Consider the following 13,869-nt stretch of genomic DNA (forward strand, 5'->3'; position numbering starts at 1 on the left):
TATGATTTTAGATGTATTATAATGATTTTAAAAATTAATTAAAAATATCATATCAATTAATTTATTATATAAATTGATTTTAAAATATCTGTGAACTGTGTTAAATAATTTTTTAATACTTAATTTCTACCCGTTCCGCCTTTGTTAAGCCTAATTCATATTCATATTAATATTCTTTCTGTGCTGTGTGCATGTCTGATTAAGAAACTAATTTTACTTTAAGAAATATCGTATGCATACATCTTTAAGGCGACTAGTGAAAAAAATATTATTTTGGACTAAACTTTCGAAATTGAGTTCATTATAAATTCAGAATTCCTCTAATCTTAGTTTTCTAAATACTTTACTTTTGTTTCATTTTACCAAGTTATAGCAGTTTTTGTGCAAGGTGATAACAGTGGATAGCGTAATGATTTTAAGTCTTTAAATGTGTTTATCTCAAAATAAGATTTTTTTTCTTCACATTTTAAATAACCTTAAAGACAATATCTCATGTTGTTTTTGAAATAATTGTCTACAATTTTTCATGTATGTTCATGATTATAGCACACATGTTTTGAACTACAGACTAAGAGTAAAAGTAGAATTTAATTTTTATGCATGTTTTTTAGCTAACACAAGTGTGGAAATTTCTAAAAATTTACTTTTTTTTAACTATATTGATTCCTAACTCAGCAGTATATGCACTTGCTTTTAAGATAATAGTGCAAAACATAGTTGATAGCCTCCTAAATAAATTCCACGAAGGTTTTTTGTTTGTTTTAAACTTTAGAAATTTTTTACAATGCTTAGACTATGTGCAAAAAAGCCTTATTTTTACCTAAAAATGGTTCTGTAAAAAAAATAATAATGATAATTTGCTTTACTAATTTCATAATTTTTCACACATAATAAAACAAATAAACTAGTTTTTGAAAGTTTCATATTAATATTTAAAAGAAAAACATCGAAACTAGACGAATTCTTTAATTTAGGATTCCTACGTTATGTTTATTCTACAGTGTAAGAAAGCACGGTACCAAGAACTATCCTTGGTTCTTGATACAGTAGAACCCTTCTTTGATGTAAAGTTATTGCCACCACTTTTGATGTTCAGATACGTGAAAAGTTTTTCCAGTGTAGAAAATATTAAGAAATATACTCAGGGCCAATTTTAGAAAAAGTCGGGTCTACTAACGGACCCTACACAAAGTATTTTACCGGCAAAACAAACAATTCACAAAATATTTTATTTAAAATATCTGAAAAATATATATAAATATCTGTAAAATATATCATTTTAGATTTATGGTTGCATAATAAAATTTTTAAAATTATCTACTTTTTTATTTTTTTAAACATTTTTTACAAATAAAATACTTTATAAATATATAGATATTTTGGGATAATAGTGATAAGCCACACTTTTTCCATCGTCACATCAAATTCTTTTCGCATTGTTGACTTACCATTTCCATGAATTTACTCTATATAGCAGAGGAATACTTCCTTGAAAACTCTCTCTTGAACCATTGAAATGTGGTTTATCATTATTTTATCTCAAGAAAAATTCAAATTTGCAAATTAAAAGAAGAAATTATCCTTTAGAATTTGTATGGAGATGAAAGATACAAGACTTCCTTCGACTGCAGAACCAGTTCAGTATCAACCGTCCTTCACATCCAGTTCTTCCGCTTCCACATCGCCCGGAACACCCTCCCAATATTCGCACTCAGAAAGAGATTGGTGAGTATATCATCTCAATATGTGAAATACTCGATTCCGTTATACTCCGTTTATATACTAGTGACATACTCGGTTCGTAAGAGATTGCTGAGTTAATTATCTACAAGCGTGATATACTCGATTCTGTTATACTTGGTATATATACTCGTGATATATTTGGTTTGTAACAGTTAAGGTATCCGACTGGTTTTGACTCATATTTTTTTTTTAAAAGCTTGATTTAAAGTTAAATTTTATATTTGCTAAGCAGGGCTCCTAAAGTTCTTAATTTAAAGTAAAATTTCAAAGTTTATCAAGCATTTTTTGAAGTAAGGGCAAATTTGAGCTCAATAACTACAGATTTTTCATGTTACTCTATTAACTTTACAACAAAATTGTAATGCGTAAAAGTCTGAAAAATGCTTATGTTCTCTGTGTGTAAAACTAAAATCTTAGAAATCAGAAAACAATAAATGAAATAAAACTAAATTTATTGTTTAATATTGAATTTTTAAAGAAAAATACGAAATATTCGTATTTAAAACGTGATAAAAATAACAAATTAAAAATTAGATCTTAGATTTTGGTTCAAAACATCATTAACATTATTGAAATTCTACATACTAAATTTTAAATAATTCGATAACCTGAGATTTGAACAAATCACCTAAGATTACTTTTGTTTTGAACTAAAACTTAAGATCTCAACAAAAAAATGAACGAAAACTTAATATATAATTTAATATTGAATTTTTAAAGAAAAATTTCTATTCTTACTTAAATTTTAATAAAAATTACGAATATCCACTTAAATCTTAAATAGCATTTAGTTCTAAACATCTCTAATTCAAATTTTGCTAATATTATGAAGTTACACACTAAATATCAAAGAATTCCCTTGTGTTCACCTGTGTTTTGAGTTGAAATCCTAAATAATCTAAAACATACAATGAAACGAAACTAACTATCTTGTTTAATATTCAATTTTTTAAAGAAAAATTATAAATATTCTTACTTAAAACTTGATAAAAGTAAAAAATTAACTTAGACCTTAGCTTTTAATTCAACACATTGCTGATATTATAAAAAGTCTACATACAAAATTTCAAGGAATTCTATAAGAAACGTTTTTTGTAAAGCTCGTTAGCCTAACGAAATTTTTTATCAGAATCAGTGTCTTTCAGAAAGTGCATTTGAAATGCAAGAAGATTCTGAAATGTACGAAAATTCTGACGTCAAAAAACTAATAATTCGAAAAGTAATTTCTGAAAAGGAATTTTATCTGTTTTAAAAATTCAAATAAATAAGTTTTCAAATACTCAAATTAAAACAAAAAATATTTTATTTTCGTTTTCGTGAGTTTATTTCCAGGTTCGGTTTTATCTGTTAGTATACGACAAAACAACTCTACCGTCATTTCTAAAATTTGGAGGTAAAAAATTCAAAAGGGTTTGGCGAGCTAATGAACTAAAGTTATAATATAGATAATAATAAATATAAAAAAAAAAAAAAAAAATCGAAATTTTTGTTAAAATTGCTGATTTTCTCTTAGTCAGATACCTTGAGTAGCCTGGAGTGTTTTTCTCCGAAAAACCGTTAACATAGAAATAGAAATATTGCCAAATGAATGGTTTAAAATGACTTATAATTTGGTTTTATAACCAATTTTTTTTTTAAACTAGAAATGTCATTATCATACAGAACTGTAATTTTACCAGAATTTTTTTCTCCGTACTGCTTCCATGGTTTCGTAAAAAATAAAATATTGAGTATAATTTATTTAGAATCGATTTACAGTTAGTCTCAGTTAATTTTTCAAGTATCATTTTATATGAAGTTCTTCTTAATTTTTGTTGCAATAATTTCTTATAAAAATGTTGAAGAAAGTAGATCAAAAGTCGATAGTTAAAAATATAAAGATAATAAATTATAAAAGATAAAAAATAGATAAGAAAAAACATAATAAGATCAAATTAACCACTATTTTTCAACTGCATTATGTTTCCGAATTTTTTTTCCAACTCAGAAACTATTTTACCGATTTCGTTCAATGACATTCCCTTTCTTTGCAGTTACCGCCATGAAGATTATCTATCCAATCATTGTGCCTTTATGTCGCCCCAACAACAAAGTTCAACATCTCGCTCAAAAAATCCGGCATCAGGTAGTGAGGATGAAGATGAGGAGGAAGAAGATGAAGAGGAGCAGCATGTCCTAGCTCCCCCTCCCCTGCACAGGGGGTCAAACTCCATGGAAGGTCACGTTACAGACACTGGTCGCCGATGCTTACTGTGGGCATGCAAAGCCTGTAAAAGAAAGAATCCGACTGTAGACAGAAGAAAAGCAGCTACAATGAGAGAACGCAGGAGGCTCAGAAAGGTGATTATTTAAAGTTTTGAGCCTAAATTTGTAGGGTGAAATTGATACTAAGTCTATACTGCACATGCATAACGCATAAACGTTAAATTACATCACATTTGAGTTACAATTCGAGAACGAAGGAGATTCAAATAAGGTGAATACTGATAGTTTTAAACCTAAATTTGTTGGTAGAACTCGTACTAAGTCTATACAGCTAAGTCTATACGAGTTCTGGGGGTGAAATTGGTACTAACTCTACGTAGCACAAATGATCGCTTAAACATAAAATTTACATTACATTTGAGTTACAATTTGAGAGCGAAGGAGACTTAGAAAGATGAATACTGATAATTTTGAACCTAAATTCCGGGGGTAAAATTTGATACTAAATCTACGCAGCACAAATGATCGCATAAAAGATAGATTACATTACATTTGAGTTGCAATTTGAGAGCGAAGGAGACTTAGAAAGATGAATACTGATAATTTTGAACCTAAATTCCGGGGGTAAAAATTGGTACTAAATCTACGCAGCACAAATGATCGCATAAAAGATAGATTACATTACATTTGAGTTACAATTCGAGAGCAAAGGAGACTTAAAGATGAATGCTGATAATTTTGAACCTAAATTCCGGGGGTGAAATTGGTACTAAATCTACGCAGCACAAATGATCGCATAAACGTTAAATTTACTTTACATTTGAGTTACAATTCGAGAGTGAAGGAGACTTAGAAAGGTGAATGCTGATAATTTTGAACCTAAATACTGGGGGTGAAATTGGTACTAAATCAACGCATCATTAAGTCTATACAAATCACGATTATGTTTACGCGATCACAAATGATCGCGTAAACATAAAATTTACATTACATTCAAATTATTATTTTATTATTTAATTTTAATGCATGAATTTTTTTTAAACGAAGTAAATTATATCTTTATCATAATAAAATCATTTCGTATTTCAGGTGAACGAAGCTTTCGAGACACTAAAACGAAGAACGAGTCCGAATCCGAACCAGAGGCTACCAAAAGTAGAAATACTTCGAAATGCAATCGATTACATCGAACATTTAGAAGAAATTCTGCAAGGGACACACGGAATTAGAACTCGACAGCTGATTGGCGACAGACGGAATCTTATTCGAGATATGAGTACTTATGACTACAGGGTAAGATAATTTCTGTTTTTTTTTCTAATTTTTTTTATTTTTAAAAAAGGTTATGAATGGTTGACTGAATGTAAACAATAACAACCTTCTTAAAAACTGGAAGAAATTTAGAAAACTACCGATGTGTCCGTTCGCTTATGTTTTCCTTACGAGGCGATGTGTGAGCAGCTTAATAATCTAAGAAGTTTTATTATTGTCATTTGTGTTTAAATTTAAGCGTAATTTTACCATTCATAAGAGTTTTCTGTAATTTATAAATTCCAACAGGTCATTAGAGTAAAACATATATAAGAAAATTAACAACATCAATAAAGTGTAAGGTTTGCCATGTTTTGAATTTTATCCCTTATTTGGCTATATTAGTTTAAGAAATCGCCGTTTGTTTTATTTTGGACTAGCCGCCTAAGGCGGCCAGCTGTCCGCCAGTTTAAAGGTTTTCACAATAAAGTTTTTTAAAACATAGCAGGAAATCTGAAGATTAGTGGACAATTAAAGTGGTCTTGTCTTGCAATTTTGTCTTCATATCCTTGGGCCCTAGCACTGCTAGTAGAGACACGATCCTCTTCCAATTTTCATTGACGTTCCTCAGGTGTTTCCCGGGCCCTAGCACTGCTAGTTGAGACACGATTCTCTTCTAATCTTCTTTGACGTTTCTCTGATACTTCTTGGGCTCTAGAATTGCTTGTCAAAATTCGGTCATGTTCCATCCGTCTTTCACGTTCCACAGACTTTCTTGGGCCCTTCTTCTTTGAGAATCTCTTAATATCTTTTTCTTTGACAAAATACAAAGTTTTTTGGAAGGCGGTTCTGCCATGTCAGTAATCGGGTTTTTAAGAAGTCAACGAATACTTTAGAACAACAATTACTATGAAAGCAAATCATGAAACTTCAATATTAAAATTTAAGTGCTTACCTGCAAACTGAAACTTTTCTGAAAATAACTAATTACATTTAATAAAAACTGTTAAAACAAAGAATAGAAAAACCAAAGAGATCCAAGGTAAGTGTGATCGTTCCTTAAAAAATAATTAAATTCCTATTTTATATAGCTACAACGCTTAAGAAGAAAAAAACTAAAATGCTAAATACATGAAAAGAACACGAAAACGAATTAATTTTTTATGGTATCAATTTCCATTTCTATATAATTTTTATGGTATCAATTTCTATTTCTATATCGCTACAAAAATTATCGTCTTCGCTTAAGAAAAAAAAATAGAGCGTGGAAAGAAGAAAAAAAACTTATTATAACAATTATGCACAGCGACAAATAAATCAAAGCGAAGCGTTCTATTTACGTATCGAATATGTTGCCACATTTTTAATACAAAAGTTAAACTTTTATCCATTTAAACTAATGCGAACCTTACAATTAAATTATTAATTCCTTCGTACATTATTGGTTTAAGTTGTCGAAAATTAATATTTCAATTGTAAGGTTCGCATTAGCATACATTTATAAGAGTGGAGAAAAGTATATGCATTTTTTAATAGTTTTCTGAATATGGCTCTTTGAAGAAGAAAAAGCATAGATTTTCTTACAAAATGACTGATAACTAAAAAACTAATCCAAATTTTTGAAAAAGAAAAAAAATACTTCTTCATTATGTCAAAACACAATTATGTGCCGAGTTTCGTGCCTGGGCGAGGCTTCTGGGGCGATATATTGTGATTACAGACACACACACACACAGCCGCGTTTATTATTATGTATAGATAGCATCATTGTATGCTTGTAGAGTCTCCGAATTCATTTATTGCTCATTTAGTTGAAATTTAAATTGAAAGAACGCGTCATAATGTTAACTCAAGGCAATAATAATGGAAGACGCCCTTTTCAAGCATAGGCGTAAAAATCAATCGAAAGTAGTAACAAGTAAATATTACGACGAATTTTAACCCCTATTGCCATCTGTGCTTAGCTTTACATGCTAAATCATTCATATTTAGAAATTGTAACTTTGTTTCAGGTTTTTGTCTATATGTAAATACACTGTTAAAAATTCCGAGCCACATTGCACCAAAAATTGGTATTCATTTGCTGGCTACAAAAAATGGAGCTCAATTTTACCATATTTTGGTACTCTATATTAGTAGAGGGTAGTACCAAAAGTAGGTGGTTTTGAAGAAACAAAACATCCATTTTCTTTTTTCTTTTATAAAAGCACAGAATGATTGCCCATTATTATGTGTTTTTAAGGAGCTCAAATACTGGACAAGGTTGCTGTTTACCGTAACAAAACTATTTACCGTAAGTAGGTTATTTTATGACATATCTGTAATCATTTTATACCGTTAACTATATTTAAAAAGGCAACATAAAAGAAATGAACTTTAATCAGTGTAAATAAAACATTTACCTATCTAAATAAGTTGATACTTGAAACAATATGCAATATTGTTTCAACTTGAAACAATATTATAAGTCCCGACACACCGAGATTGAGTTGTGAAGTAAACATGACGTCGTAAGCGAATATAATTCAGTTTAAAGTCAGCGTCAAAGTTTTGCGCTTTTTATTAAATTTTGGTGCAGTAAATTGCACCATGGAAGTATTTCTCAATCTTATTTCACAATTCATGGTGTAACTAAAATAAAAAAGTTTCATGATTCCTTTAACTAAACTTAAGGATAATGAGAAACTTTGCACCAAATACTGGCTAAAGATTTACTGAGTTCTTTTACAGTGTAATACCAATAGAATACAATTGTGTGAGAATTTAACGGAATTCTCGGAAAAAAACTTCTACTTCGACTTTTTTTTTTAACTTATTCAGATTAACATGAATTAACAGAAGTGTTCAATTTGCTGTATTTTAAGCACCTTTTTCGCAAACAATTTTCAAAACCGATATCTTGCAAAGCGGCGATATGGGTTGGCATTGTGTTTTTTTAAACTTTAAATTTTTGAAAAAAACATTTGAAAGAAACGCTGGAATCTTATATTTTAAAATTATTGATGAAATTATTCTTGCAAATGTACCGTACCCTTCTGAAGTATACCTGTGTATAATCGTTTGACGCAGGGTTTGTATTAAACATATTTTTCGTACTCTTTTCATTATCTTGCATTAAATTAGGCCAAAAAAAGGTGAATAATATTATATTTAGAATTTTAATAATTTGTGGTTAAGAAATTCAACATATTACACCCGTGTCTTTTTCTGCATGCAAATCTTCGAAACACGGCTCACTTCCAAACAATAATTTTTCAAATTTGAAGTTATTTAGATCTGAGAGAAACAGTTATTCATTATTAAAATTTCTTTAACTTACAAAATTAATTATTGATAAATTTGTGAATATGAATGGAAAAAATTTCAAACTGCTATTTTTGGATTTTATATTTTAGTACAAATATAATTTCGATATTCTAACAGAATTTTTTAGTAACTATGTATTAGACTGTTTTTTGTAATTAAAAATACCAAAAAAAATTTTTGCTTGCAATTAGGGGGTCAGACAAAAATTGTATAAAACGGACACCGATGTCCCAACTGCTTAAAAAGGTCCACCCCTCAGTTAATCTGGTCAGTCCATCCCTTCGACAATTTCTGAATACGAGAAAGCAAATTTCTGTTATGTCGGTGTATAAGTAAAACCATAAAAAAGTTAAATATGAAAATTTCTAAAACCGATATTTAACAAAAATAATTAAGTCTACTTAGCTTTTTCAAGTTAAAAATATTAAAACTCTCGAGTAAATTATCTCTTCTTATTCTTAATTTTTTTTTCTGAAAGCAATTTAAAGAATAGTTAAAAAAAAAAAAGTAAACCTTTAAATGAAAAGGAAACATGATGAGAGAAAATGCAGAACTAATTGCATGTAACACATTAAAAAGAAAATATGATATTTCAAGAGAATAAATCTATAGATCGAATCAATTCATATTCATATCATTGCTTATAATTTATCGATATTTAAAAATCAAGGAATGTCCGAATTAATTACCGGTGTATTAGTTGACCCCCTGATTTTTTTAAATTTTTGGGGTTTATGAAGTCGATTTATACATCGGGATAAGAAAAATTTTCGTTTTAAATTTAATTTACGCTTTATTTTTTTTTTGTTTCTTTTAAGTTCATTTACTTTATTAAACTGGAACATTTTTATTATTGAGTGAAATATTTTTAAGCCAAATATGCCAATTAATATGCCAAAGTTGCTTCAATCGACATAATGCGCTCAATTGAACTATTTCACCTGTAAATTTAAACTATGATATCGTGTCATTAGGTTTAAGAGGCATGACGCTATGTTTATACTTAGCACCATGAATATTTGCACCATACTATGCTTTAACTTAGCACCATGCCAATTTCTACGATATGGTTTAACTTAGCACCATGCACATTTGTGCGATACTATGTTTTAAACTAGCATCATGCAAATTTGTATAATGGTGCGTTTTAACTAAGCGCCATGTGAATTTGAACGATATGATAGTTTAACATAGAACAATGCACGTTTGCATAATAGTACGGCTTAACTTAGCTCCTTGCAAAGATGTAAGATACCGTGGTTCAATTGAATACCACGGAAATTTGTACGATACTATTGTTAAACATGTACACTTGTAGGAATATACTGTGGGGTTTAACTATTAAAATTATGCCATGACCAAAATCACAATTATTTTTAAAATTTTTAAAATAATTGTTTTCAACATTCCTGACATTCTATTGACAATATTTTTCATATTTTTTTCTAACTTAACAAAATTTTCTGTCGATACCATTTCCGTGACATCAACAGAAAAAAAAATGAATAAAATGTAAAAAAAGAGAAGGAAAGAAAAAAATAAGCGAAGTTTAACCCTTTTAGATTGAATAATCGAAACATATTTTCGGATGTCCGCATGGTTGAATAAAACAAAAAAAGCTAGATGCAGGAATTTGTCAATGAATTCCTTGTCTCAAAAAGTGCTAATTTGCGAACCTGAGATAGTGAATAAAAAAAAATTGACTGTTAGAGAACGCCTTGAGTTCTTCCCCAAACATTTCACTGAAATATCAACACTCTAAATGTTAAATAAAATATCGAGCAGTAGAAAAAACAAGATGACGATCGATAAGCAGACGCGCCTCAACTGTTGCCAATACAGCTGAAGAAATACGCGTAGAAAAACAACTGGGAAAGATTAACATCTAACGGTAACCAATATGGAGAAAAAATGCTAAGCGTTTTTTTAAGAGAGCTCTTAATAACGGAAGCGACAAATACTCTTTAAATATTCTTCGATTTTAGAAAAAGACGATAAAAAAGTAAAATTAGTTAATTTAAATTTCACCTCTGTGGTTTTTTTTAAAAATTTTTTTCTTTCACAAAAACAATGTTTTGATTACTCTAAAAACCTCTAATTATGAATGAGTAAATATTTCTTCTAAGTTCTCGTTGAGTGTTTTTATCAAAAAAATGCACTATAAGTAGGAATAAACTAGATTAATTTTATCAATTTGTGTGGGAAATGGAGATAAATTTAAAACTTAAGCTTTTAAAAATTCTTAACTCAAATTATCTGATAATTTTAACTTCAGTTAATTTTCGATATGTAATTGAACTTTTAATGATTTTGCATAGATTATAATTTATTCAATATTAGGTATTCTTGCACATCTTACAATTAAGTTTTACTTACAAAACCTTTTTTTTATGACACAAAATAGTTACCTTAATTGTGTATATTATTGAGTAATACTTATTCATCTTACTTATTCAATACTTATTTAACTTTGAAAACGTTTTTATAACAAAAGCTTTTTTTTACGAAAGGAAAGATGCTAATAGTTTGAGCTTTAAAATTATTCAAATTCTTAAACAAAAAGTCAATTGCTATAATGGAGCAAGTGTCTACATCTACAAACACCTTATCCAATGTAAGAAAAAATTTCAAATCCTCCGTTTTTTTTCTCCATTTCACAGATGAGCTGGGCAGTCAATTTTATTTAGCTCCTAATCAAAATTCACATTTTCCTGGAAAAAAGCATTTTTACATTAAGTAGACAATTTTTAAAACATAAATACTAATTTTGATACATTCTTTTTCTAATAAACTGACAAATAATTGCTTTTTTCCCCTTTTCGCACTGGTAAAATACAAACTGATTCAGTTAAAAGTTCGAAATACTTTAAAAATCTTAATCATATTTGCAAACTTGAAAAAGACTTTTATAGCATACTAGGAGGATCCGCCCCCTGCTCGCTAACGCTCGCCAACCCCCGAGAATTGCTACGCAATCCTATGTGGTTCACGCCGTGAACCATGGCTCGCTGCGCTCGCTCGCCAATGAACACAATGTTCTAGCACAAAGACATAGCATATTATCATCAAAGACATAGTATTTTATCATCAAAGACATAGTATTGTACTTATGTAGAAGAATTCTATCAATGTTCTTATTGGCTTTTAAAAAAGTATAATAGCTATTTAGATTGTACATGGTGAAAAAATCAAAACATTAGCTAAATGAGAAACATATTAGCAAAATAAATTATCAAATATTGCAGTTACTCAAAATGTGCATAATAAATTAGTTAATGCTAGAAATTCTGAAAGTTTTAGAAATTTTTTTTATTATTTAAAAATATAAACTTTAAACCTTAACTTTTCCTTGTGAGATAATAACCCTCAAAAAGTCTTTCATTTTCAAGAACACAAAATTTTTTTTTATCGCCAAATGAAATATTTTTTGGTGATCAGCATTATTGAAATCAATTTTTATATTAATTAACATTTGTGATAAAGTACATAACATTTTGGAACAAAATAAGGATGTTTTACATACAATAAATTAAAATGCATGACTGTTAGCATTACCCGAGAAATACCACCTGGAGGTCGCCATGTTGCATTTCTAATCGGGGAGTTTCGATTTTGGCAGTTCCCCTTGCCTACTGCCAATAGAAATTTCAATTAAATTTTTTTCAAAAAACATTTTTTTCTGCAAAGCTCCAAGAAATTAACACTAAGCATTTAGAATTTCTTTGAAAACACAATTATAGATTTGGCATCTTGGAGCAATTACTGAAAGGCTGTCAAATGACTTAACTCTTGACAGGCCAACATAAAGTTGTCCATGACTAAAAACTTGTTTAGTCAATACTAAACTGATTTTCTCAAAAGTCTGACCTTGTGACTTATTTGTAGTCATGGAGAAGGCCAGCCTAATGAATTCCTAATTGAGTTTAAATTAAATATTATCATGTTTTAAGGGCATGAATCTGAATTGAACAACCTGATAATGCTCACTCTGGTTATTGTTTCCGTTTTTGAAAGCGCTATATGTTGAGCCACCTCATGTGACATTTGCCATGTGACATTTTTAGCAGCAATCATTGGGTGATTTTCTAACGTTGCCATTCGGGGAGTTGTAATGAGGCTTTTTTTTGGTGCCGTGTAAGAGAAATATATATATAGATCTTTTATTCAAAAAATAAATTATAAAATAAAATTTATATCATTATTAAAACTCAACAATCAAACAAGACAATAAGTCAGAAAAATGTATTTTATATACATCACATTATTTAATCTTTTCACTTCAGTATATAAAACACACTATTATTTATTTACTTATTTATTTCTGTTTAACTCACTGCGCTGCCCCCCCCCGTCCCTGAGAGAGGAAAAAAGATTAAAATCTGCCATTGAAATACACACATTTCAAAAAACTTGACTCAGTAGAAAGAAAAATTTCTTACTTTTTTTAGTTTTAACTTTAAAAATATTCAATAAAATTTAAAAAAAATTTGTTTTAAAACAAATTGTTTTAAATTTTTTTTGTTTTAAAATTTGAAAAAGAAATTGTTTAAAACATTGCGAAATATAAGTAATTATTAATTTTATCAACATTCAGGTTTTTTTTCTTGATTCGCCTTGAATTTAAAACCTTTTTCAGTTATCGAAATGAATTTAAAAAAGAAGTCTTTGTTGTCTCAATCATATGTAGCATATGATTTAACCGCAGTGGTAATCCTTCAGTCACGAAATATTTCAGTTCTATGTATAGAGTCAAATAGAGAGATAATAGAGGCATAGAAATAATAATCAAAATAACTGTACTATTAAAAACTTAGAGAAGTGGTGCATTTACAATTTTGCCCCTTTTTTATTTTTCTTTTGTCCACAATTTTTTTTATATAATTAATAGGAAAATCTATTAAACTAGTGGGCTGCGCCCCCTGCTCGCCAACCCCCGAAAATTGCTATGAAATCTTATTTGTTTTTGCTTCGCAAACCAAGCTCGCTTCGCTCGCTACTAACTTAGGTACATTGCATATGCACAAAATTCTAAGAATTCAAAACAGTCATTCAAATCCACACAAAAAAAAAATTTTTTTAAAAAAATTTACATCTTTTTAGTAAATACTAAGTCATTAAAATAAATTTGAATTCAAATAAATGACATGTAATTCGTTAAACCTATTAGAAATGTGCTATAGTATAAAATCTTAAAGCGTAACAGCACGACTGAGACTCATTTTTCAATGAATAACTAATAACAATAATAAAACAAATAAATTCGTGATATAAATCAAAAATCGTCAAATTAATTCGTAATATATAAATTCGTGAAAAAAAGCGCTTTCGACAAAATACTAAAATAGAGATCTATCGACAAAAACT

General features: G+C 28.9%; 1 protein-coding gene across 2 annotated transcripts in view; it reads left to right on the top strand.

Annotated features, from left to right (window-relative positions):
* nau (myogenic-determination protein nautilus) overlaps positions 1 to 13,869 on the top strand; it is an 81,320-nt gene that overhangs the window by 17,357 nt on the left and 50,094 nt on the right. Inside the window, exons 3-5 of one of the 2 annotated variants that reach the window (XM_016072711.4) lie at positions 1,588 to 1,725; positions 3,777 to 4,083; positions 5,038 to 5,241. In XM_016072711.4, coding sequence (XP_015928197.2) covers positions 1,588 to 1,725; positions 3,777 to 4,083; positions 5,038 to 5,241 — 649 coding nt within the window. The remainder of the gene's footprint in view (positions 1 to 1,587; positions 1,726 to 3,776; positions 4,084 to 5,037; positions 5,242 to 13,869) is intronic. The other variant, XM_016072713.4, reaches the window with a different exon arrangement.

Source organism: Parasteatoda tepidariorum, chromosome 9 (assembly GCF_982258835.1).
Source record: "Parasteatoda tepidariorum strain Cologne lab strain chromosome 9, Ptep-v5.0, whole genome shotgun sequence".
NCBI lineage: Eukaryota > Metazoa > Arthropoda > Arachnida > Araneae > Theridiidae > Parasteatoda > Parasteatoda tepidariorum.